This window comes from Coregonus clupeaformis, unplaced genomic scaffold (genome assembly GCF_020615455.1).
Source record: "Coregonus clupeaformis isolate EN_2021a unplaced genomic scaffold, ASM2061545v1 scaf0264, whole genome shotgun sequence".
Taxonomy (NCBI): Eukaryota; Metazoa; Chordata; class Actinopteri; order Salmoniformes; family Salmonidae; genus Coregonus; species Coregonus clupeaformis.
In genome coordinates, this window is record NW_025533719.1 from 139575 (window position 1) to 166994 (window position 27420).

The window sequence follows — 27420 nt, forward strand, 5'->3', positions numbered from 1 at the left end:
GCTCTGTAGAGCCGTCCTCATGTCCTCCACCAGCATCACTGCTCTGTAGAGCCGTCCTCATGTCCTCCACCAGCATCACTGCTCTGTAGAGCTGTCCTCATGTCCTCCACCAGCATCACTGCTCTGTAGAGCCGTCCTCATGTCCTCCACCAGCATCACTGCTCTGTAGAGCCGTCCTCATGTCCTCCACCAGCATCACTGCTCTGTAGAGCTGTCCTCATGTCCTCCACCAGCATCACTGCTCTGTAGAGCTGTCTTCATGTCCTCCACCAGCATCACTGCTCTGTAGAGCCGTCCTCATGTCCTCCACCAGCATCACTGCTCTGTAGAGCTGTCTTCATGTCCTCCACCAGCATCACTGCTCTGTAGAGCTGTCTTCATGTCCTCCACCAGCATCACTGCTCTGTAGAGCCGTCCTCATGTCCTCCACCAGCATCACTGCTCTGTAGAGCTGTCTTCATGTCCTCCACCAGCATCACTGCTCTGTAGAGCCGTCCTCATGTCCTCCACCAGCATCACTGCTCTGTAGAGCCGTCCTCATGTCCTCCACCAGCATCACTGCTCTGTAGAGCTGTCCTCATGTCCTCCACCAGCATCACTGCTCTGTAGAGCTGTCCTCATGTCCTCCACCAGCATCACTGCTCTGTAGAGCTGTCCTCATGTCCTCCACCAGCATCACTGCTCTGTAGAGCTGTCCTCATGTCCTCCACCAGCATCACTGCTCTGTAGAGCTGTCTTCATGTCCTCCACCAGCATCACTGCTCTGTAGAGCTGTCCTCATGTCCTCCACCAGCATCACTGCTCTGTAGAGCCTTCCTCATGTCCTCCACCAGCATCACTGCTCTGTAGAGCTGTCCTCATGTCCTCCACCAGCATCACTGCTCTGTAGAGCTGTCCTCATGTCCTCCACCAGCATCACTGCTCTGTAGAGCTGTCCTCATGTCCTCCACCAGCATCACTGCTCTGTAGAGCTGTCCTCATGTCCTCCACCAGCATCACTGCTCTGTAGAGCTGTCCTCATGTCCTCCACCAGCATCACTGCTCTGTAGAGCCGTCCTCATGTCCTCCACCAGCATCACTGCTCTGTAGAGCCGTCCTCATGTCCTCCACCAGCATCACTGCTCTGTAGAGCTGTCCTCATGTCCTCCACCAGCATCACTGCTCTGTAGAGCTGTCTTCATGTCCTCCACCAGCATCACTGCTCTGTAGAGCCGTCTTCATGTCCTCCACCAGCATCACTGCTCTGTAGAGCTGTCCTCATGTCCTCCACCAGCATCACTGCTCTGTAGAGCTGTCCTCATGTCCTCCACCAGCATCACTGCTCTGTAGAGCTGTCTTCATGTCCTCCACCAGCATCACTGCTCTGTAGAGCCGTCCTCATGTCCTCCACCAGCATCACTGCTCTGTAGAGCTGTCCTCATGTCCTCCACCAGCATCACTGCTCTGTAGAGCTGTCTTCATGTCCTCCACCAGCATCACTGCTCTGTAGAGCCGTCCTCATGTCCTCCACCAGCATCACTGCTCTGTAGAGCCGTCCTCATGTCCTCCACCAGCATCACTGCTCTGTAGAGCTGTCCTCATGTCCTCCACCAGCATCACTGCTCTGTAGAGCCGTCCTCATGTCCTCCACCAGCATCACTGCTCTGTAGAGCCGTCCTCATGTCCTCCACCAGCATCACTGCTCTGTAGAGCTGTCCTCATGTCCTCCACCAGCATCACTGCTCTGTAGAGCTGTCCTCATGTCCTCCACCAGCATCACTGCTCTGTAGAGCTGTCCTCATGTCCTCCACCAGCATCACTGCTCTGTAGAGCTGTCCTCATGTCCTCCACCAGCATCACTGCTCTGTAGAGCTGTCTTCATGTCCTCCACCAGCATCACTGCTCTGTAGAGCTGTCCTCATGTCCTCCACCAGCATCACTGCTCTGTAGAGCTGTCCTCATGTCCTCCACCAGCATCACTGCTCTGTAGAGCTGTCCTCATGTCCTCCACCAGCATCACTGCTCTGTAGAGCTGTCTTCATGTCCTCCACCAGCATCACTGCTCTGTAGAGCCGTCTTCATGTCCTCCACCAGCATCACTGCTCTGTAGAGCTGTCCTCATGTCCTCCACCAGCATCACTGCTCTGTAGAGCCGTCCTCATGTCCTCCACCAGCATCACTGCTCTGTAGAGCTGTCTTCATGTCCTCCACCAGCATCACTGCTCTGTAGAGCCGTCCTCATGTCCTCCACCAGCATCACTGCTCTGTAGAGCTGTCCTCATGTCCTCCACCAGCATCACTGCTCTGTAGAGCCGTCCTCATGTCCTCCACCAGCATCACTGCTCTGTAGAGCCGTCTTCATGTCCTCCACCAGCATCACTGCTCTGTAGAGCTGTCCTCATGTCCTCCACCAGCATCACTGCTCTGTAGAGCTGTCCTCATGTCCTCCACCAGCATCACTGCTCTGTAGAGCTGTCTTCATGTCCTCCACCAGCATCACTGCTCTGTAGAGCCGTCCTCATGTCCTCCACCAGCATCACTGCTCTGTAGAGCTGTCCTCATGTCCTCCACCAGCATCACTGCTCTGTAGAGCCGTCCTCATGTCCTCCACCAGCATCACTGCTCTGTAGAGCCGTCCTCATGTCCTCCACCAGCATCACTGCTCTGTAGAGCCGTCCTCATGTCCTCCACCAGCATCACTGCTCTGTAGAGCTGTCCTCATGTCCTCCACCAGCATCACTGCTCTGTAGAGCCGTCCTCATGTCCTCCACCAGCATCACTGCTCTGTAGAGCTGTCCTCATGTCCTCCACCAGCATCACTGCTCTGTAGAGCTGTCCTCATGTCCTCCACCAGCATCACTGCTCTGTAGAGCTGTCTTCATGTCCTCCACCAGCATCACTGCTCTGTAGAGCTGTCCTCATGTCCTCCACCAGCATCACTGCTCTGTAGAGCTGTCCTCATGTCCTCCACCAGCATCACTGCTCTGTAGAGCTGTCCTCATGTCCTCCACCAGCTCCCTCAGACTGGGATTCTCATCTTGTAGTTTAGTTCCTTTCCTCTTCTTCCTCCAGATCCACAATCTCCTCGTAACACTCCCGGGTGCAGGAGGCGCGCAACTGCCGACAGCCCGGCGAATGTCTATCTGAGTTCTGCCACGATCCCCGGCTCTCTCTCTCATGCATGTTGTAGCATCCTGTGTCCATGTTCTCTTCTCTGTGACTGAATAAAAGTTGATATCTGCAGAGGAGCTCTCTGTGTGCACGGGGCAGAGGAGCTCTCTGTGTGCACGGGGCAGAGGAGCTCTCTTTGTGCACGGGGCAGAGGAGCTCTCTGTGTGCACGGGGCGTTTCTTTGAAGCGAGTTTTGGCTCAGGCCAGCAAAACCTATAAACCGGGGCAACATTTGAAATGGTTTCCTCGAGAAAGAAAATGTATGTTTTTCACGTTCACATTTTTCTAACGCAGGCCAGCCTGCATTACAGTATACTGCAGTAAGAGTAGAACATATCATAGTTGATAGAATAGAAAGGAAAATAAAATAAAATAAAATAATGGGATATAATAGAATAGAATAGAATAGAAGGTGTAATATCATAATATGTAGTATAGTAATATCATATAGTAATATCATATAGTAATATCATATAGTAATATCATATTGCAACCTGATAATAACGGTCCTGACATGTAGCCTATTTCAAACAATTTGGTTTAAACCAATCAGCTGCTGTTAGCAGTTAGGACTGATGTCTGGTCGACCAACAGATATCAATAAGGCTTTGTTGTTCTTTAATTGAGTCCATGAGGGGGGTAATGGTTTGAAAAATCTTAGCTAGTATTCATGCACAAAACAAATGAATCTTGAATGATTTTAAGATTTTTCTATAATAATTTCAAACAGGTAAAAAAAAAGTTTGCTAAAAATAATGACAATTAACAGTTTATAGGGGTAATGTAATATTGGGTAGGTTGTTTGTATTTTTTATGAAAACACTGTTTGTTTAAGTATCAGAATAGCCTACAATATTTTATCTAGTTCATAATCATCAAGATAAGAGCAGTGCTTAATTCTTCCCTCTGCTCGGGATTTCAAAGTATCAGTTTGTCCATTGTGATAAATATGATCAATTTGCCACCATGTATTATGATGTCACAATGTAACTTTCACTCATTGCTACATTGTTACAAACAACTTGTGACACGCGCGATGGTAACGTCATCATCTTGTTGTAGCAACATTAGTTGCCAAGGCGACGTTTACACTTCATGTGACATTTTACCGCATCTGATATTATTCCGCCAAAATTGAAACCGTGATTCTACTTAATTCTGAAAAGAATAAGGCTATATACCATGTATCAGCGATGATATTGGTAAAATATTTAAGGGACACAAACTGAAATAGCTGCCGAACTGCACCTCCAGCCTACCAAAGAGTTAAGGACTATTTCGTGCAGCGGTAAGCAGGAAGGTGATTCACAGAAAAGTTGACATGTCATTTTACTCAGATGATGTGATAATTATGTGCCTGAAGGACCGGTAGTATCCCCAACCTACACAGCCAAGCGGGACAGTAAACGGTAGGCTTGTTGCATTGTGAATTAGGATTTTAAAAGTTGCATAATAATGTAGAGATGTAACATTTATTGTTGGGCATTGCAGAAAGGTGTGCGTTTGTGTAGCTTTTACCCAGTGTTGCTAGGAGTGTAGGGCATGGCATTTAGTTTTTTAAAGAATCAAAAAATTAACATTTACTTTGTTTTGCTGCAATGACGAAGTTAGAAATAACAATGTTTGTTCCCTTGGCAGGCCTGTTATTCAGTCAGTAACGTTACATTGTCTACTAACCAGAACTAGCTGTGACTGAACCATGGAGTCCAGATCGCTGTGTGAGAAACCAGACTCCAAGAGCTCTCTACCCTGTCCCTCTCCACCAGACTCTGACTTGGGGGAGGACACAGAGACAGAAGGGTGTGGGAGAGACAGGGACAGGGAGGACATGTCCCCAGGGGGACAAGGACATAGAGACCAGGACAGGTCATACTCGGAGTCCAGCTCACCTGTCGATGTCATCAACACGACAGACAGCAAAGACATGCCCGATGACCTGACCAGTACAAACAGCAAAGATGGCTCCCATGTCGTCAAATGGACTGTCAGCATCGTTATAGCCATTCCCAAAGGTACACTACCGTAGGTTCTGCACATCTATGTTGTGACTATACATATTATAACAGGCTAAAACGAGCACATTACAAATAAAAATGTCAATACCACACAAAATACAGTAGCATGCACAAATAAATTGGCATACAACAGAATTGCACTGCGTTTGAATGCACAAATATAATTTTTTAGAAAACAGAGAGAAAATGAATGTTACTTGTTTATAGAATGCCATACTACCACAGTAGACACACAAGATAACCAGTCCTTGGCATCACCACTATCTGTCTCCTGTCCCATAGAGATACATCACCACTAACTGTCCTCTATCTGTCCACTATCTGTCTCCTGTCCCATAGAGATACATCACCACTAACTGTCCTCTATCTGTCCCCTATCTGTCTCCTGTCCCATAGAGATACATCACCCCTAACTGTCCTCTATCTGTCCCCTATCTGTCTCCTGTCCCATAGAGATACATCACCCCTAACTGTCCTCTATCTGTCCCCTTTCTGTCTCCTATCCCATAGAGATACATCACCCCTATCTGTTCCCTATCTGTCCCCTATCTGTCCTCTATCTGTCCTCTATCTGTCCCCTATCTGTCTCCTGTCCCATAGAGATACATCACCCCTAACTGTCCTCTATCTGTCCACTATCTGTCTCCTGTCCCATAGAGATATATCACCCCTATCTGTTCCCTATCTGTCCCCTATCTGTCTCCTGTCCCATAGAGATACATCACCCCTAACTGTCCTCTATCTGTCCACTATCTGTCTCCTGTCCCATAGAGATACATCACCCCTAACTGTCCTCTATCTGTCCCCTTTCTGTCTCCTATCCCATAGAGATACATCACCCCTATCTGTTCCCTATCTGTCCCCTATCTGTCTCCTATCCCATAGAGATACATCACCCCTAACTGTCCTCTATCTGTCCCCTATCTGTCTCCTGTCCCATAGAGATACATCACCCCTATCTGTCCACTATCTGTCCCCTATCTGTCTCCTGTCCCATAGAGATACATCACCCCTAACTGTCCTCTATCTGTCCCCTATCTGTCCTCTATCTGTCCTCTATCTGTCCCCTATCTGTCTCCTGTCCCATAGAGATACATCACCCCTAACTGTCCCCTATCTGTCCCCTATCTGTCTCCTATCCCATAGAGATATATCACCCCTATCTGTTCCCTATCTGTCCACTATCTGTCTCCTGTCCCATAGAGATACATCACCCCTAACTGTCCTCTATCTGTCCACTATCTGTCCCCTGTCCCATAGAGATACATCACCCCTAACTGTCCTCTATCTGTCCACTATCTGTCTCCTGTCCCATAGAGATACATCACCCCTAACTGTCCTCTATCTGTCCCCTATCTGTCTCCTGTCCCATAGAGATACATCACCCCTAACTGTCCTCTATCTGTCCCCTATCTGTCTCCTGTCCCATAGAGATATATCACCCCTATCTGTTCCCTATCTGTCCCCTATCTGTCTCCTATCCCATAGAGATACATCACCCCTAACTGTCCTCTATCTGTCCCCTATCTGTCTCCTGTCCCATAGAGATACATCACCCATATCTGTCCACTATCTGTCCCCTATCCCATAAAGATTAATATTGTTGTATTCTATGTAATTATGTCCCCTGTTGTCCTGTAGGTGAGAAACATATATATCATTGTCTTGTGTTTAATTGTCTTCCCTGTTTTACTATAGGTGAAGAACCCTGTCCTGTAGCTGAGCCGATCGTCTTAGTGGAGAAGCCCAAACGTGTTCTGTCCAGTGGAGTGGTGGCCCCTAAAGCCCAGACCTACTACCATATAGAGTACAACCTGCTGCCTGGTGACCAGGACCCTGTTAAAGTAGACCTGGTGATGTTCGGCCTTGCCGCTAAGATCTACATGGAGAATGAGACCAAGGTAATGCCATGACTGTGTTAGCCTGCTGAGCTAACAGAAGTCTTTATTATGAACTCTGGGTAGAAGGCCTGATCACAGTTCTACAAACTTGAGATAGTTCAGTAAGAGTGTGTGGTATGTTTGTATGTGTTTTACATGCATAGATAATGAATGGGTGGAGCAGAGGAAGCCATGCATAGATAATGAATGGGTGGAACAGAGGAAGCCATGCATAGATAATGAATGGGTGGAACAGAGGAAGCCATGCATAGATAATGAATGGGTGGAACAGAGGAAGCCATGCATAGATAATGAATGGGTGGAACAGAGGAAGCCATGCATAGATAATGAATGGGTGGAACAGAGGAAGCCATGCATAGATAATGAATGGGTGGAACAGAGGAAGCCATGCATAGATAATGAATGGGTGGAACAGAGGAAGCCATGCATAGATAATGAATGGGTGGAACAGAGGAAGCCATGCATAGATAATGAATGGGTGGAACAGAGGAAGCCATGCATAGATAATGAATGGGTGGAACAGAGGAAGCCATGCATAGATAATGAATGGGTGGAACAGAGGAAGCCATGCATAGATAATGAATGGGTGGAACAGAGGAAGCCATGCATAGATAATGAATGGGTGGAACAGAGGAAGCCATGCATAGATAATGAATGGGTGGAACAGAGGAAGCCATGCATAGATAATGTCTGGGTGGAACAGAGGAAGCCATGCATAGATAATGAATGGGTGGAACAGAGGAAGCCATGCATAGATAATGAATGGGTGGAACAGAGGAAGCCATGCCAGCTGAGATGGTTTGGTTTAAAGTGACAGTTAATGGCGCATGTCTCAGTCTTACCCTGTCTATACCTGTCTGTCTATACCTGTCTGTCTATACCTGTCTGTCTATACCTGTCTGTCTATACCTGTCTGTCTGGTTTAATACCTGTCTGTCTATACCTGTCTGTCTATACCTGTCAGTCTATACCTGTCTGTCTATACCTGTCAGTCTATACCTGTCTGTCTGGTTTAATACCTGTCTGTCTATACCTGTCTGTCTATACCTGTCAGTCTATACCTGTCTGTCTATACCTGTCTGTCTATACCTGTCTGTCTATACCTGTCTGTCTGGTTTAATACCTGTCTGTCTATACCTGTCTGTCTATACCTGTCAGTCTATACCTGTCTGTCTGGTTTAATACCTGTCAGTCTATACCTGTCAGTCTATACCTGTCAGTCTATACCTGTCTGTCTGGTTTAATACCTGTCAGTCTATACCTGTCAGTCTATACCTGTCTGTCTATACCTGTCAGTCTATACCTGTCTGTCTATACCTGTCTGTCTATACCTGTCAGTCTATACCTGTCTGTCTATACCTGTCTGTCTATACCTGTCTGTCTATACCTGTCAGTCTATACCTGTCTGTCTGGTTTAATACCTGTCAGTCTATACCTGTCAGTCTATACCTGTCTGTCTATACCTGTCAGTCTATACCTGTCTGTCTATACCTGTCTGTCTATACCTGTCTGTCTATACCTGTCTGTCTATACCTGTCAGTCTATACCTGTCTGTCTATACCTGTCTGTCTATACCTGTCTGTCTATACCTGTCTGTCTGGTTTAATACCTGTCAGTCTATACCTGTCAGTCTATACCTGTCTGTCTATACCTGTCTGTCTATACCTGTCAGTCTATACCTGTCTGTCTATACCTGTCTGTCTATACCTGTCTGTCTATACCTGTCTGTCTATACCTGTCAGTCTATACCTGTCTGTCTATACCTGTCTGTCTATACCTGTCAGTCTATACCTGTCTGTCTGGTTTAATACCTGTCTGTCTATACCTGTCTGTCTATACCTGTCTGTCTATACCTGTCAGTCTATACCTGTCTGTCTATACCTGTCTGTCTATACCTGTCAGTCTATACCTGTCTGTCTATACCTGTCTGTCTATACCTGTCTGTCTATACCTGTCTGTCTATACCTGTCTGTCTATACCTGTCTGTCTATACCTGTCAGTCTATACCTGTCTGTCTGGTTTAATACCTGTCTGTCTATACCTGTCAGTCTATACCTGTCTGTCTATACCTGTCTGTCTATACCTGTCTGTCTATACCTGTCTGTCTATACCTGTCTGTCTATACCTGTCTGTCTATACCTGTCTGTCTATACCTGTCTGTCTATACCTGTCTGTCTGGTTTAATACCTGTCTGTCTGGTTTAATACCTGTCTGTCTGGTTTAATACCTGTCTGTCTGGTTTAATACCTGTCTATACCTTTATTTTATTTATTTTATTTTATTTAACCTTTATTTAACCAGGTAAGAAGCCAGTTGAGAACAAGTTCTCATTTCCAACTGCGACCTGGCCAAGATAAAGCAAAGCAGTGCGATAAAAACAACAACACAGAGTTACATATGGGGTAAAACAAAACATAAAGTCAAAAATACAACAGAAAATATATATACAGTGTGTTCAAATGTAGTAAGTTATGGAGGTAAGGCAATAAATAGGCTATAGTGCAAAATAATTACAATTAGTATTAACACTGGAATGATAGATGTGTAAGAGATTATGTGCAAATAGAGATACTGGGGTGCAAAAGAGCAAAATAAATAACAATATAGGGATGAGGTAGTTGGGTGGGCTAATTTAAGATGGGCTGTGTACAGGTGCAGTGATCGGTAAGGTGCTCTGACAACTGATGCTTAAAGTTAGTGAGGGAGATAAGAGTCTCCAGTTTCAGAGATTTTTGCAATTCGTTCCAGTCATTGGCAGCAGAGAACTGGAAGGAATGGCGGCCAAAGGAGGTGTTGGCTTTGGGGATGACCAGTGAGATATACCTGCTGGAGCGCATACTACGGGTGGGTGTTGCTATGGTGACCAATGAGCTAAGATAAGGCAGGGATTTGCCTAGCAGTGATTTATAGATGGCCTGGAGCCAGTGGGTTTGGCGACGAACATGTAGTGAGGACCAGCCAACAAGAGCGTACAGGTCACAGTGGTGGGTAGTATATGGGGCTTTGGAGACAAAACTGATGGCACTGTGATAGACTACATCCAATTTGCTGAGTAGAGTGTTGGAGGCTATTTCGTAAATGACATCACCGAAGTCAAGGATCGGTAGGATTGTCAGTTTTACGAGGGCATGTTTGGCAGCAAGAGTGAAGGAGGCTTTGTTGCGAAATAGGAAACCGATTCTAGTTTTAACTTTGGATTGGATATTCTTAATGTGAGTCTGGAAGGAGAGTTTACAGTCTAACCAGACACCTTGGTATTTGTAGTTGTCCACATACTCTAGGTCAGACCCGTTGAGAGTAGTGATTCTAGTCGGGCAGGCGGGTGCCAGCAGCGTTCGATTGAAAAGCATGCATTTAGTTTTACTAGTGTTTAAGAGCAGTTGGAGGCTACTGAAGGAGTGTTGTATGGCATTGAAGCTCGTTTGGAGGTTTGTTAACACAGTGTCCAATGAAGGGCCAGATGTATACAAAATGGTGTCGTCTGCGTAGAGGTGGATCTGAGAGTCACCAGCAGCAAGAGCGACATCATTGATATACACGGAGAAAAGAGTCGGCCCAATAATTGAACCCTGTGGCACCCCCATAGAGACTGCCATAGGTCCAGACAACAGGCCCTCCGATTTGAGACATTGAACTCTATCTGAGAAGTAGTTGGTGAACCAGGCGAGGCAGTCATTTGAGAAACCAAGGCTATTTAGTCTGCCAATAAGAATGCGGTGGTTGACAGAGTCGAAAGCCTTGGCCAGGTTGATGAAGACGGCTGCACAGTACTGTCTATTATCGATCGCGGTTATAATATCGTTTAGGACCTTGAGCGTGGCTGAAGTGCACCCATGACCAGCTCGGAAACCGGATTGCATAGCGGAGAAGGTACGGTGGGATTCGAAATGGTCGGTGATCTGTTTGTTAACTTGGCTTTCAAAAACTTTCGAAATGCAGGGCAGGATGGATATAGGTCTGTAACAGATTGGATCTAGAGTGTCACACCCTTTGAAGAGGGGGATGACCGCGGCAGCTTTCCAATCTCTGGGGATCTCAGACGTTATGAAAGAGAGGTTGAACAGGCTAGTAATAGGGGTTTCGACAATTTCGGCGGCTAGTTTTAGAAAGAAAGGGTCCAGATTGTCTAGCCCAGATGATTTGTAGGGGTCCAGATTTTGCAGCTCTTTCAGAACATCAGCTGTCTGAATTTGTGTGAAGGAGAAGCGGGGGGGCATGGGCAAGTTGCAGTGGAGGGTGCAGAGCTGGTGGCCGGGGTAGTGGTAGCCAGGTGGAAAGCATGGCCAGCCGTAGCAAAATGCTTGTTGAAATTCTCGATTATTGTAGATTTATCGGTGGTGATAGTGTTTCCTAGCCTCAGTGCAGTGGGCAGCTGGGAGGAGGTGCTCTTATTCTCCATGGACTTTACAGTGTCCCAAAACTTTTTGGAGTTAGTGCTACAGGATGCAAATTTCTGTTTGAAAAAGTTAGCCTTTGCTTTCCTAACTGCTTGTGTATATTCGTTCCTAACTTCCCTGAAAAGTTGCATATCGCGGGGGCTATTTGATGCTAATGCAGTACGCCACAGGATGTTTTTGTGCTGGTCAAGGGCAGTCAAGTCTGAGGAGAACCAGGGGCTATATCTGTTCTTAGTTCTGAATTTTTTGAATGGGGCATGTTTATTTAAGATTGAGAGGAAATTACTTTTAAAGAACAACCAGGCATCCTCTACTGACGGACTGAGATCTATATCCATCCAGGATACCTGGGCCAGGTCAATTAGGATGGCCTGCTAGCTGAAGTGTTTTTGGGAGCGTTTGACAGTGATGAGGGGTGGTCGTTTGACCGCGGACCCGTTACGGACGCAGGCAATAAGGCAGTGATCGCTGAGATCCTGGTTGAAGACAGCGGAGGTGTATTTAGAGGGTAAGTTAGTCAGGATGATATCTATGAGGGTACCCATGTTCACGGATTTAGGGTTGTACCTGGTATGTTCGTTGATCATTTGTGTGAGATTGAGGGCATCTAGTTTGGATTGTAGGATGGCCGGGGTGTTAAGCATATCCCAGTTTAGGTCACCAAGCAGTACGAACTCTGAGGATAAATGGGGGGCAATCAATTCACATATGGTGTTCAGGGCACAGCTGGGGGCTGAGTGGGGTCTGTAGCAAGCGGCAACAGTGAGAGACTTATTTCTGGAAAGGTGGATTTTTAGAAGTAGAAGCTCAAACTGTTTGGGCACAGACCTGGATAGTATGATAGAGCTCTGCAGGCTATCTCTACAGTAGATTGCAACCCCGCCCCCTTTGGCAGTTCTATCTAGACGGAAAATGTTATAGTTGGGGATGGACATTTCAGAATTTTTGGTGGCCTTCCTAAGCCAGGATTCAGACACTGCTAGAACATCAGGGTTGGCGGAGTGTGCTAACGCAGTGAATAACTCAAACTTAGGAAGGAGGCTTCTGATATTAACGTGCAGAAAACCAAGGCTTTTACGGTTACAGAAGTCAACAAATGATAGCTCCTGGGGAGTAGGAGGATACTGGGGGCTGCAGGGCCTGGGTTAGCCTCTACATCACCAGAGGAACAGAGGAGGACTAGAATAAGGATACGACTAAAGGCTTTAAGAACTGGTCTTCTAGTGCGTTGGGTACAGAGAATAAAGGGGGCAGATTTCCGGGCGTTGTAGAAAAGATTCAGGGCATTATGTACAGACAAGGATATGGAAGGATATGAGTACAGTTGAGGTAAACCTAAGCGTTGGGTAACAATGAAAGAGATAGCATCACTGGAGGCACCGATTGAGCCGGTCTCGGCGTGTATGGGGGGTGGAACAAAGGAACTATTTGAGGCAGTTTGAGAGGGACTTGGGGTTCTACAGTGAAATTGTATAATAAGAACTAACCCAAACAGCAATATGCAAGGCATATTGACATGGGAGAGAGGCATAAAGCAATCACAGGTGTTATTAGAGAGAGCTAAGACAACAACTGGTAATGGCGATAAAGTTTGGGCTGAGGCTAAACAGAATAAACAGGACAGGGTACCGTGTAAAGGAACAGTCCAGCAGGCATCAGCTGTGCAGCTGAGTGATCATAAGGTCCAGTGAACAGCAATATGTGAGTCCGAGAGCAGTTCAAATTGGTGCTTCAGCACAGCGAGCAGGAAGCACAGTTGTAGTTTGCGTGTGCTAGCGGGCCGGGGCTAGCAGATGGATCTTCGTGGTCGTCGCAACAGGAAGCCTGTTGAAACCACATCAGACGATTTCGTCTGCAAACCAGTCGTGTTGGATCGGCGGGGCTCAGTGTCAACACTAGGAGGTCCCGTCCGGTTGACAGAGAGGTAGATAGCCGGGAGATGGGCCTGGCTCGAGTCTAGCTCAAGGCTAACTGGTGCTTGCTAAGGGGCATTGGTAATTAGCCAACAACAGGTTGCAGCTAGCTGGTTGCGATGATCCGGCGCTAGGGTCCAGTGATTCCAGCAGAAAGTCCGATATGCTCTGGTTCGATAGCACGCTGTGCAGACTGGCCGACAAATTGTCCAGGCTAGAGCTAGAGCTGGCTGGTGGATAGTGTAGGCCACGGACAATGGTGAAGACGCTAACGGTGACTAATAGCAAGTAGCCATTCAGTTGCAGCTAGACTAGTTTCAGCTTAAGGTTCTTGATAAAAGTTATAAAGAAATAATAGAATCCTTTCCACGTTGGGTGAGGCGGGTTGCAGGAAAGTATATTTAGTTAAAGAATGAAAAGTAAAATTGAGAAATATATACAAAATAGACAAAAAACAAGAAACTGGCTATTTACACTAGGACACAGAAAAAAACACGACCGCACTGCTACGCCATCTTGGAATAAATACCTGTCTGTCTGGTTTAATACCTGTCTGTTTGTGTTAATACCTGTCAGTCTGGGTCAATACCTGTCTGTGTGGATTAATACATGTCTGTCTATACTTGTTTGTCTTGGTCAATACCTGTCTGTCTATACCTGTCTGTCTGGGTTAATACCTGTCTGTCTATACCTGTCTGTCTGGGTTAATACCTGTCTGTCTATACCTGTCTGTCTGGGTTAATACCTAACTGTCTGGTTTAATACCTGTCTGTCTGGTTTAATACCTGTCTGTCTGGGTTAATACCTGTCTGTCTGGGTTAATACCTGTCTGTTTGTGTTAATACCTGTGTGTCTGGTTTAATACCTGTCTGTCTGGGTTAATACCTGTCTGTCTATAACTGTCTGTCTGCTTTAATACCTGTCTGTCTGGGTCAATACCTGTCTGTCTGGGTTAATACCTGTCTGTCTGGTTTATTACCTGTCTGTCTGGTTTAATACCTGTCCTTCTAGGTTAAAACCTGTCTGTGTCAATGCCTGTCTGTGTCGATTAATACCTGTCTGTCCTCACCTGTCTGTCTGGTTTAATACCTGTCTGTCTGGTTTAATACCTGTCTGTCTGGTTTAATACCTGTCCTTCTAGGTTAAAACCTGTCTGTGTCAATGCCTGTCTGTGTCGATTAATACCTGTCTGTCCTCACCTGTCTGTCTGGTTTAATACTTGTCTGTCTGGTTTAATACCTGTCTGTCTGGTTTAATACCTGTCCTTCTAGGTTAAAACCTGTCTGTGTCAATGCCTGTCTGTGTCGATTAATACCTGTCTGTCCTCACCTGTCTGTCTGGTTTAATACCTGTCTGTCTGGTTTAATACCTGTCTGTCTGGTTTGATGCCTGTCTGTCTATACCTGTTTGTCTTGGTCAATACCTGTCTGTCTGGTTTAATACCTGTCAGTCTATACCTGTCTGTCTATACCTGTCTGTCTATACCTGTCAGTCTATACCTGTCTGTCTATACCTGTCTGTCTATACCTGTCTGTCTATACCTGTCTGTCTATACCTGTCAGTCTATACCTGTCTGTCTATACCTGTCTGTCTATACCTGTCTGTCTATACCTGTCTGTCTATACCTGTCTGTCTATACCTGTCTGTCTATACCTGTCAGTCTATACCTGTCTGTCTGGTTTAATACCTGTCTGTCTATACCTGTCTGTCTATACCTGTCTGTCTATACCTGTCAGTCTATACCTGTCTGTCTATACCTGTCTGTCTATACCTGTCTGTCTTGTCTATACCTGTCTGTCTGGTTTAATACCTGTCAGTCTATACCTGTCTGTCTATACCTGTCTGTCTATACCTGTCTGTCTATACCTGTCTGTCTATACCTGTCTGTCTATACCTGTCTGTCTGGTTTAATACCTGTCTGTCTATACCTGTCTGTCTATACCTGTCTGTCTATACCTGTCAGTCTATACCTGTCAGTCTATACCTGTCTGTCTATACCTGTCTGTCTATTCCTGTCAGTCTGGTTTAATACCTGTCTGTCTATACCTGTCTGTCTATACCTGTCAGTCTATACCTGTCAGTCTATACCTGTCTGTCTATACCTGTCAGTCTATACCTGTCAGTCTATACCTGTCTGTCTATACCTGTCTGTCTATACCTGTCTGTCTATACCTGTCTGTCTATTCCTGTCTGTCTGGTTTAATACCTGTCTGTCTATACCTGTCAGTCTATACCTGTCAGTCTATACCTGTCAGTCTATACCTGTCTGTCTATACCTGTCTGTCTATTCCTGTCTGTCTGGTTTAATACCTGTCTGTCTATACCTGTCAGTCTATACCTGTCAGTCTATACCTGTCAGTCTATACCTGTCTGTCTGGTTTAATACCTGTCTGTCTGGTTTAATACCTGTCTGTCTATACCTGTCAGTCTATACCTGTCTGTCTGGTTTAATACCTGTCAGTCTATACCTGTCTGTCTATACCTGTCAGTCTATACCTGTCAGTCTATACCTGTCTGTCTATACCTGTCTGTCTATACCTGTCTGTCTATACCTGTCAGTCTATACCTGTCTGTCTGGTTTAATACCTGTCTGTCTATACCTGTCAGTCTATACCTGTCAGTCTATACCTGTCAGTCTATACCTGTCAGTCTATACCTGTCTGTCTATACCTGTCTGTCTATACCTGTCTGTCTATACCTGTCAGTCTATACCTGTCTGTCTATACCTGTCTGTCTATACCTGTCTGTCTATACCTGTCAGTCTGGTTTAATACCTGTCAGTCTATACCTGTCAGTCTATACCTGTCTGTCTATACCTGTCTGTCTATACCTGTCAGTCTATACCTGTCTGTCTATACCTGTCTGTCGTAATACCTGTCTGTCTATACCTGTCTGTCTATACCTGTCAGTCTATACCTGTCTGTCTATACCTGTCTGTCATACCTGTCTGTCTATACCTGTCAGTCTATACCTGTCAGTCTATACCTGTCTGGTTTAATACCTGTCTGTCTGGTTTGATGCCTGTCTGTCTATACCTGTCTGTCTATACCTGTCAGTCTATACCTGTCTGTCTATACCTGTCTGTCTATACCTGTCTGTCTGATACCTGTCTGTCTGGTTTGATGCCTGTCTGTCTATACCTGTCTGTCTATACCTGTCTGTCTATACCTGTCAGTCTATACCTGTCAGTCTATACCTGTCTGTCTATACCTGTCTGTCTGGTTTAATACCTGTCTGTCTGGTTTGATGCCTGTCTGTCTATACCTGTCTGTCTATACCTGTCAGTCTATACCTGTCAGTCTATACCTGTCTGTCTATACCTGTCTGTCTATACCTGTCTGTCTGGTTTAATACCTGTCTGTCTGGTTTGATGCCTGTCTGTCTATACCTGTCTGTCTATACCTGTCTGTCTATACCTGTCTGTCTATACCTGTCTGTCTGGTTTAATACCTGTCTGTCTATATCTGTCTGTCTGGTTTAATACCTGTCTGTCTGGTTTGATGCCTGTCTGTCTATACCTGTCTGTCTATACCTGTCTGTCTGGTTTAATACCTGTCTGTCTATACCTGTCTGTCTATACCTGTCTGTCTATACCTGTCTGTCTGGTTTAATACCTGTCTGTCTATACCTGTCTGTCTATACCTGTCTGTCTATACCTGTCTGTCTATACCTGTCTGTCTATACCTGTCTGTCTGGTTTAATACCTGTCTGTCTATATCTGTCTGTCTGGTTTAATACCTGTCTGTCTGGTTTGATGCCTGTCTGTCTATACCTGTCTGTCTATACCTGTCTGTCTATACCTGTCTGTCTATACCTGTCTGTCTATACCTGTCAGTCTATACCTGTCTGTCTATACCTGTCAGTCTATACCTGTCTGTCTATACCTGTCTGTCTATACCTGTCTGTCTATACCTGTCAGTCTATACCTGTCTGTCTGGTTTAATACCTGTCTGTCTGGTTTAATACCTGTCTGTCTGGTTTGATGCCTGTCTGTCTATACCTGTTTGTCTTGGTCAATACCTGTCTGTCTGGTTTAATACCTGTCTGTCTATTCCTGTCTGTCTGGTTTAATACCTGTCTGTCTATTCCTGTCTGTCTATACCTGTCTGTCTGGTTTAATACCTGTCTGTCTGGTTTAATACCTGTCTGTCTGGTTTAATACCTGTCTGTCTGGTTTAATACCTGTCTGTCTGGGTTAATACCTGTATATCTGGGTTAATACCTGTATATCTGGGTCAATACCTGTCTGTCTGGTTTAATACCTGTCTGTGTGGGGTTAAGGTGCTTTGTGTTGCTACTTCTTCCACTCTGACACAGACAGACAGACAACTAAAATCTACATGTAGAATGAGACCAAGGTAGTGTGTGTGTGTGTGTGAAACCAACGTAATGCCATGATTTTGTTAGCCAGACAGACAGACAGACAGGCATGGCATCGGCATGTAATCCCTCTCAATCTCAACACAATGACACGCTCTCCTTTTCTCGCGTTGAATATAATGGTACTCAATGTAGAGTCCTCAAACTGACCATGCACATTATGTCCATCAGGTGTATAACTGACCATGTTGTGTGTGTATCTCCCCAGGTGTTGAAGCCGTGGCATGAAGGGGACCAGGTGTGGTTAGGCTGGTCCCAGTCTGTAAAGGTTAGGGTCACCAGAGAGCTGCTCATTAAACTGCTGTCTCATAAAATCACCTTCAAAATCTGGGACACCAAGGACAGATGCTCTGCTAAGGCCAGGTATGGTACCACAGATTATAGACTAAGGCCAGGTATTGTACCACAGATTATAGACTAAGGCCAGGTATTGTACCACAGATTATAGACTAAGGCCAGGTATTGTACCACAGATTATAGACTAAGGCCAGGTATTGTACCACAGATTATAGACTAAGGCCAGGTATTGTACCACAGATTATAGACTAAGGCCAGGTATTGTACCACAGATTATAGACTAAACCCAGGTATTGTACCACAGATTATAGACTAAGCCCAGGTATTGTACCACAGATTATAGACTAAGGCCAGGTATTGTACCACAGATTATAGACTAAGGCCAGGTATTGTACCACAGATTATAGACTAAGGCCAGGTATTGTACCACAGATTATAGACTAAGGCCAGGTATTGTACCACAGATTATAGACTAAGGCCAGGTATTGTACCACAGATTATAGACTAAGGCCAGGTATTGTACCACAGATTATAGACTAAGGCCAGGTATTGTACCACAGATTATAGACTAAGGCCAGGTATTGTACCACGGATTATAGACTAAGGCCAGGTATTGTACCACAGATTATAGACTAAGGCCAGGTATTGTACCACAGATTATAGACTAAACCCAGGTATTGTACCACAGATTATAGACTAAGCCCAGGTATTGTACCACAGATTATAGACTAAGGCCAGGTATTGTACCACAGATTATAGACTAAGGCCAGGTATTGTACCACAGATTATAGACTAAAGCCAGGTATTGTACCACAGATTATAGACTAAGGCCAGGTATTGTACCACAGATTATAGACTAAGGCCAGGTATTGTACCACAGATTATAGACTAAGGCCAGGTATTGTACCACAGATTATAGACTAAGGCCAGGTATTGTACCACAGATTATAGACTAAGGCCAGGTATTGTACCACATATTATAGACTAAGGCCAGGTATTGTACCACAGATTATAGACTAAGCCCAGGTATTGTACCACAGATTATAGACTAAGGCCAGGTATGGTACCACAGATTATAGACTAAGGCCAGGTATTGTACCACAGATTATAGACTAAGGCCAGGTATTGTACCACAGATTATGGACTAAGGCCAGGTATTGTACCACAGATTATAGACTAAGGCCAGGTATTGTACCACAGATTATAGACTAAGGCCAGGTATTGTACCACAGAATATAGACCAAGGCCAGGTATTGTACCACAGATTATAGACTAAGGCCAGGTATTGTACCACAGATTATAGACTAAGAACAGGTATTGTACCACATATTATAGAACTAAGGCCAGGTATTGCACCACAGATTATAGACTAAGGCCAGGTATTGTACCACAGATTATAGAACTAAGGCCAGGTATTGAACCACAGATTATAGAACTAAGGTCAGGTATTGTACCTCAGATTATAGACTAAGGCCAGGTATTGTACCACAGATTATAGACTAAGGCCAGGTATTGTACCACAGAGTATGGACTAAGGCCAGGTATTGTACCACAGATTATAGACTAAGGCCAGGTATTGTACCACAGATTATAGAACTAAGGCCAGGTATTGTACCACAGATTATAGACTAAGGCCAGGTATTGTACCACAGATTATAGACTAAGGCCAGGTATTGTACCACAGATTATAGAACTAAGGCCAGGTATTGTACCACATATTATAGACTAAGGCCAGGTATTGTACCACAGAGTATGGACTAAGGCCAGGTATTGTACCACAGATTATAGAACTAAGGCCAGTTATTGTACCACATATTATAGACTAAGGCCAGGTATTGTACCACAGATTATAGACTAAGGCCAGGTATTGTACCACAGATTATAGAACTAAGGCCAGTTATTGTACCACAGATTATAGACTAAGGCCAGGTATTGTACCACAGATTATGGACTAAGGCCAGGTATTGTACCACAGATTATAGAACTAAGGCCAGTTATTGTACCACAGATTATAGACTAAGGCCAGGTATTGTACCACAGAGTATGGACTAAGCGCTCAATTCAATCTGGAGCTCTGAAGAACTGCATTACAGCACGTTACACATTTTAAGGCAATGTTCCTGCATTAGCGGTAAATGCTGCATATCTCGGTTCAATATGAAATTTACTTTAGATTTCAATCGCGCTATAACGCTGAACTTCAGCGATACGGATTGAATTGAGCCCTAACAATGAATAAGTATGTAAACCCGGGAATCAATGCAAGTGTGGATCAAAGTGTCTGCTTGCTTATTTATTGATCCAGATATGACCGACCCAAAGCCTTCCAGCTGCCACAGGCTAAACCAGGGGAAGACCAAGACCTAGGTAAGAGCTGCGGTTTTAACCCGTTTTAACTTCTAATGACATCACTGGGAATCATTTACATTTCCAAAACTCAGATAGCTGTGTGTTAGATTTGTTTTGGCCCAATCAGAGGTTCAACAGTGTATTAGTGTTCAGTTGTCAATATTGTGTTATACTGATGTTGTGCTGTCTGACAATTTGGCTGTCTGGCTGGAGAATATGTTCATGTTAATAACTGTCTTCTGATGTCTGGCTGGAGAATATGTTCATGTTAATAACTGTCTTCTGATGTCTGGCTGGAGAATATGTTCATGTTAATAACTGTCTTCTGATGTCTGGCTGGAGAATATGTTCATGTTAATAAGTGTCTTCTGATGTCTGGCTGGAGAATATGTTCATGTTAATAACTGTCTTCTGATGTCTGGCTGGAGAATGTGTTCATGTTAATAACTGTCTTCTGATGTCTGGCTGGAGAATATGTTCATGTTAATAACTGTCTTCTGATGTCTGGCTGGAGAATATGTTCATGTTAATAACTGTCTTCTGATGTCTGGCTGGAGAATGTGTTCATGTTAATAACTGTCTTCTGATGTCTGGCTGGAGAATGTGTTCATGTTAATAACTGTCTTCTGATGTCTGGCTGGAGAATGTGTTCATGTTAATAACTGTCTTCTGATGTCTGGCTGGAGAATATGTTCATGTTAATAACTGTCTTCTGATGTCTGGCTGGAGAATATGTTCATGTTAATAACTGTCTTCTGATGTCTGGCTGGAGAATATGTTCATGTTAATAACTGTCTTCTGATGTCTGGCTGGAGAATATGTTCATGTTAATAACTGTCTTCTGATGTCTGGCTGGAGAATATGTTCATGTTAATAACTGTCTTCTGATGTCTGGCTGGAGAATGTGTTCATGTTAATAACTGTCTTCTGATGTCTGGCTGGAGAATGTGTTCATGTTAATAACTGTCTACTGATGTCTGGCTGGAGAATGTGTTCATGTTAATAACTGTCTTCTGATGTCTGGCTGGAGAATATGTTCATGTTAATAACTGTCTTCTGATGTCTGGCTGGAGAATATGTTCATGTTAATAACTGTCTTGTATCTATCTGATGTCTAGCTAGAGAATCAGAATGTGTTCATGTTAATAACTGTTTTGAGGTATCTATCTGATGTCTTGCTAGAGAATCAGAATGTGTTCATGTTAATAACTGTTTTGAGGTATCTATCTGCTGTCTAGCTAGAGAATCAGAATGTGTTCATGTTAATAACTGTTTTGAGGTATCTATCTGATGCCTAGCTAGAGAATCAGAATGTGTTCATGTTAATAACTGTTTTGAGGTATCTATCTGATGCCTAGCTAGAGAATCAGAATGTGTTCATGTTAATAACTGTTTTGAGGTATCTATCTGATGCTAGGAGTAAGCCCAGACTGTGAGGCAGCCAGAGGTAATCAATAATCAATCTCCATCTGATGCTTAGCTAAGCATCGACATAATACGATTCCGAACTTACAGTCGCTGTGCGCTTCCCTGTAAGTTGGTTTTGGCAGGCTGCTTTGATCAGGCCACCGCAGAGCCGGAGTGAGATATGTACCTCAGAGCCGGAGTGAGATATGTACCTCAGAGCCGGAGTGAGATATGTACCTCAGAGCCGGAGTGAGATATGTACCTCAGAGCCGGAGTGAGATATGTACCTCAGAGCCGGAGTGAGATCTGTACCTCAGAGCCGGAGTGAGATATGTACCTCAGAGCCGGAGTGAGATATGTACCTCAGAGCCGGAGTGAGATATGTACCTCAGAGCCGGAGTGAGATATGTACCGCAGAGCCGGAGTGAGATATGTACCTCAGACTGCCTTGTACTACTAATTCACCCATTTACCTAAATACATAGAGAAGTGTAGAGTCTTAGCTATTATTACTAAGACTCCTAATAGAAGGAAGTGAACTGGAGCTTCACATTTACTAAAGCTAGTTAGTACAAGAATAACAAAGAGCAACACTGAGCATTACCAAGGGCGCTCCGCTCTTAAAGGGGACATCAGTAATTAACAGAACATAACGTTCCTTCTCTTATACGATCAGAGTTACTTTTACCAAACATTTCCCAGAACTTGTTGTAGTTATTTTGCATCTTGATTTGAACTTGAACAGTCTTAGTTTTTGTTTGTGTTTGTTTATAAGTCCAGTCTGTCTGGTGGACGGTGCCTTCGTTCCGGGTAGCGCCTTGGAATGTCTGGAGGCTCCTGTACATCCTTAGTGTGTACTTTCTGCTATAGCAGCACCTTCATCCACACCTTCATCCACACCTTCATCCACACCTTCATCCACACGTTCCCTTCTTTCAGCCTGGGGTCTCTGTACTGCCCCACCGTCATCTACAGTTTCCTGTGTGCTTGTTTCAGCCTGGGGTCTCTGTACTGCCCCACAGTCCTCTACAGTTTCCTGTGTGTCTTGTTTCAGCCTGGGGTCTCTGGACTGCCCCACCGTCCTCTACAGTTTCCTGTGTGTCTTGTTTCAGCCTGGGGTCTCTGGACTGCCCCACCGTCCTCTACAGTTTCCTGTGTGTCTTGTTTCAGCCTGGGGTCTCTGGACTGCCCCACCGTCCTCTACAGTTTCCTGTGTGTCTTGTTTCAGCCTGGGGTCTCTGGCACCGTCCTCTACAGTTTCCTCTGTGTCTTGTTTCAGCCTGGGGTCTCTGGACTGCCCCACCGTCCTCTACAGTTTCCTGTGTGTCTTGTTTCAGCCTGGGGTCTCTGCACTGCCCCGTCCTCTACAGTTTCCTCTGTGTCTTGTTTCAGCCTGGGGTCTCTGGACTGCCCCACCGTCCTCTACAGTTTCCTGTGTGTCTTGTTTCAGCCTGGGGTCTCTGTACTGCCCCACAGTCCTCTACAGTTTCCTCTGTGTCTTGTTTCAGCCTGGGGTCTCTGGACTGCCCCACTGCAGTTTCCTGTGTGTCTTGTTTCAGCCTGGGGTCTCTGTACTGCTCACAGTTTCCTGTGTGTCTTGTTTCAGTGGGTTCTGACTGCCCCACCGTCCTCTACAGTTTCCTGTGTGTCTTGTTTCAGCCTGGGGTCTCTGGACTGCCCCACCGTCCTCAGCAGTTTCCTGTGTGTCTTGTTTCAGCCTGGGTTCTGGACTGCCCATCTCTCAGTTTCCTCTGTGTCTTGTTTCAGCCTGGGGTTCTGGACTGCCCCACCGTCCTCTACAGTTTCCCTGTGTCTTGTTTCAGCCTGGGGTCTCTGTACTGCCCCACCGTCCTCTACAGTTTCCTGTGTGTCTTGTTTCAGCCTGGGGTCTCTGTACTGCCCCACCGTCCTCTACAGTTTCCTGTGTGTCTTGTTTCAGCCTGGGGTCTCTGTACTGCCCCACAGTCCTCTACAGTTTCCTGTGTGTCTTGTTTCAGCCTGGGGTCTCTGTACTGCCCCACAGTCCTCTACAGTTTCCTCTGTGTCTTGTTTCAGCCTGGGGTCTCTGGACTGCCCCACCGTCCTCTACAGTTTCCTGTGTGTCTTGTTTCAGCCTGGGGTCTCTGTACTGCCCCACCGTCCTCTACAGTTTCCTGTGTCTTGTTTCAGCCTGGGGTCTCTGTACTGCCCCACCGTCCTCTACAGTTTCCTGTGTGTCTTGTTTCAGCCTTCGGGGTCTCTGTACTGCCCCAAGTCCTCTACAGTTTCCTCTGTGTCTTGTTTCAGCCTGGGGTCTCTGTACTGCCCCACCGTCCTCTACAGTTTCCTCTGTGTCTTGTTTCAGCCTGGGGTCTCTGGACTGCCCCACAGTCCTCTACAGTTTCCTGTGTGTCTTGTTTCAGCCTGGGGTCTCTGGACTGCCCCACCGTCCTCTACAGTTTCCTCTGTGTCTTGTTTCAGCCTGGGGTCTCTGGACTGCCCCACCGTCCTCTACAGTTTCCTGTGTGTCTTGTTTCAGCCTGGGGTCTCTGGACTGCCCCACAGTCCTCTACAGTTTCCTCTGTGTCTTGTTTCAGCCTGGGGTCTCTGGACTGCCCCACCGTCCTCTACAGTTTCCTGTGTGTCTTGTTTCAGCCTGGGGTCTCTGTACTGCCCCCACAGTCCTCTACAGTTTCCTCTGTGTCTTGTTTCAGCCTGGGGTCTCTGGACTGCCCCACCGTCCTCTACAGTTTCCTCTGTGTCTTGTTTCAGCCTGGGGTCTCTGTACTGCCCCACCGTCCTCTACAGTTTCCTGTGTGTCTTGTTTCAGCCTGGGGTCTCTGTACTGCCCCACCGTCCTCTACAGTTTCCTGTGTGTCTTGTTTCAGCCTGGGGTCTCTGTACTGCCCCACCGTCCTCTACAGTTTCCTGTGTGTCTTGTTTCAGCCTGGGGTCTCTGGACTGCCCCACCGTCCTCTACAGTTTCCTCTGTGTCTTGTTTCAGCCTGGGGTCTCTGGACTGCCCCACCGTCCTCTACAGTTTCCTCTGTGTCTTGTTTCAGCCTGGGGTCTCTGTACTGCCCCACCGTCCTCTACAGTTTCCTCTGTGTCTTGTTTCAGCCTGGGGTCTCTGGACTGCCCCACAGTCCTCTACAGTTTCCTCTGTGTCTTGTTTCAGCCTGGGGTCTCTGGACTGCCCCACCGTCCTCTACAGTTTCCTCTGTGTCTTGTTTCAGCCTGGGGTCTCTGTGCTGCCCCACCGTCCTCTACAGTTTCCTCTGTGTCTTGTTTCAGCCTGGGGTTCTCTGGACTGCCCCCACAGTCCTCTACAGTTTCCTCTGTGTCTTGTTTCAGCCTGGGTTCTCTGGACTGCCCCACCGTCCTCTACAGTTTCCTGTGTGTCTTGTTTCAGCCTGGGGTCTCTGTACTGCCCCACCGTCCTCTACAGTTTCCTCTGTGTCTTGTTTCAGCCTGGGGTCTCTGGACTGCCCCACCGTCCTCTAAAGTTTCCTGTGTGTCTTGTTTCAGCCTGGGGTCTCTGGACTGCCCCACCGTCCTCTAAAGTTTCCTGTGTGTCTTGTTTCAGCCTGGGGTCTCTGTACTGCCCCACCGTCCTCTACAGTTTGCCTGTGTGTCTTGTTTCAGCCTGGGGTCTCTGGACTGCCCCACCGTCCTCTACAGTTTCCTGTGTGTCTTGTTTCAGCCTGGGGTCTCTGTACTGCCCCACCGTCCTCTACAGTTTCCTCTGTGTCTTGTTTCAGCCTGGGGTCTCTGGACTGCCCCACCGTCCTCTACAGTTTCCTGTGTGTCTTGTTTCAGCCTGGGGTCTCTGTACTGCCCCACCGTCCTCTACAGTTTCCTGTGTGTCTTGTTTCAGCCTGGGGTCTCTGTACTGCCCCACAGTCCTCTACAGTTTCCTGTGTGTCTTGTTTCAGCCTGACATGCAAAGCGAATTGGCCCATCGTCACGAAGCTGCCCACACCCTTCCACACTTTCTTGTTCTGAACGTCCTGACGGGTGGGAAGGGTGTGGGCAGCTTCGTGACGATGGGCCAATTCGCTTTGCATGGCCTAGTGCCCCGGGTGGGTGGAGATTTCACTTAAGAACCAATGGAATGGTCTATAATTTGCAAACTCCGCGCCCACCCGGAGCACCAGGCCATACAAAATGAACTGGCCCAACGACCAGAGTTACACCACTGCTAGAAGGAGCCAGATCTCTCACAGGATGTAACAATATGAAGCATCTGTATATAGAACGTCTGTAGGAGAAGATATTAATATTGTAGCACGGTTTGAGATCCATGCTGATTGAAGAGGGAGCTACAACAATCTGCTTTAATATTGTAGCATGGTTTGAGATCCATGCTGATTGAAGAGGGAGCTACAACAATGACACCCAAATATAAAAACATTCAACTAAATAATTAGGGTTTCTGCCAGTCTAATCCAGGTGTAGATTACATCACACGTTCCAGTGTTTGAACTATCAGGATTTCAGATGAAAATCTCTGCTTTAAGGTGGGACAAAGAGCATGGTGTACAAGTTGAGAATTATGTTTGAGAAGAAGAATCCCAGGACCAGATCGTCCAATAAGAGAGAAGATGCCTTGTCCATGGACTTCAAGAGGTTCTCTGAGCTCCACTGTGCTACAGGTAAACCAGTATCCTATACACCAGGGTTCTTCAATTCCGGTCCTGGAGGGCCGAAACACTTCCTGGTAGTTGGAGGTTGGAGGGCCGAAACACTTCCTGGTAGTTGGAGGTTGGAGGGCCGAAACACTTCCTGGTAGTTGGAGGTTGGAGGGCCGAAACACTTCCTGGTAGTTGGAGGTTGGAGGGCCGAAACACTTCCCTGGTAGTTGGAGGTTGGAGGGCCGAAACACTTCCTGGTAGTTGGAGGTTGGAGGGCCGAAACACTTCCTGGTAGTTGGAGGTTGGAGGGCGAAACACTTCCTGGTAGTTGGAGGTTGGAGGGCCGAAACACTTCCTGGTAGTTGGAGATTGGAGGGCCGAAACACTTCCTGGTAGTTGGAGGTTGGAGGGCCGAAACACTTCCTGGTAGTTGGAGGTTGGAGGGCCGAAACACTTCCTGGTAGTTGGAGGTTGGAGGGCCGAAACACTTCCTGGTAGTTGGAGGTTGGAGGGCCGAAACACTTCCTGGTAGTTGGAGGTTGGAGGGCCGAAACACTTCCTGGTAGTTAATTGCACTCACCTGGTGTCCCAGGTCTGAATTAGCCCCTGATTAGAAGGAGAGGATGAAAAACAGAGGTGTTTCGGCCCTCCAGGACCGGAATTGAAGAACCCTGCTATACACCATATATTCACCAGTATCCATAATGTGTTCAGAAAGTAGAACAGAACAGTGGATCAGTACCATAATGTGTTCAGAAAGTAGAACAGAACAGTGGATCAGTACCATAATGTGTTCAGAAAGTAGAACAGAACAGTGGATCAGTTCCATAATGTGTTCAGAAAGTAGAACAGAACAGTGGTTCAGTACCATAATGTGTTCAGAAAGTAGAACAGAACAGTGGATCAGTACCATAATGTGTTCAGAAAGTAGAACAGAACAGTGGATCAGTACCATAATGTGTTCAGAAAGTAGAACAGAACAGTGGACTTCACATGTT

The 27420-nt window shown here is 46.1% G+C and overlaps 1 protein-coding gene across 1 annotated transcript in view; it reads left to right on the forward strand.

Moving 5' to 3' along the window:
- The first annotated feature begins 4357 nt into the window (after nucleotides 1-4357).
- Nucleotides 4358-27420, forward strand: part of LOC121578751 — a 30791-nt gene continuing 7728 nt past the window's right edge. The window contains exons 1-6 of the mRNA XM_045214477.1: nucleotides 4358-4559; nucleotides 4831-5162; nucleotides 6864-7066; nucleotides 17965-18119; nucleotides 20359-20420; nucleotides 26309-26443. Coding sequence (XP_045070412.1) covers nucleotides 4850-5162; nucleotides 6864-7066; nucleotides 17965-18119; nucleotides 20359-20420; nucleotides 26309-26443 — 868 coding nt within the window. The 5' untranslated portion in view covers nucleotides 4358-4559; nucleotides 4831-4849. The remainder of the gene's footprint in view (nucleotides 4560-4830; nucleotides 5163-6863; nucleotides 7067-17964; nucleotides 18120-20358; nucleotides 20421-26308; nucleotides 26444-27420) is intronic.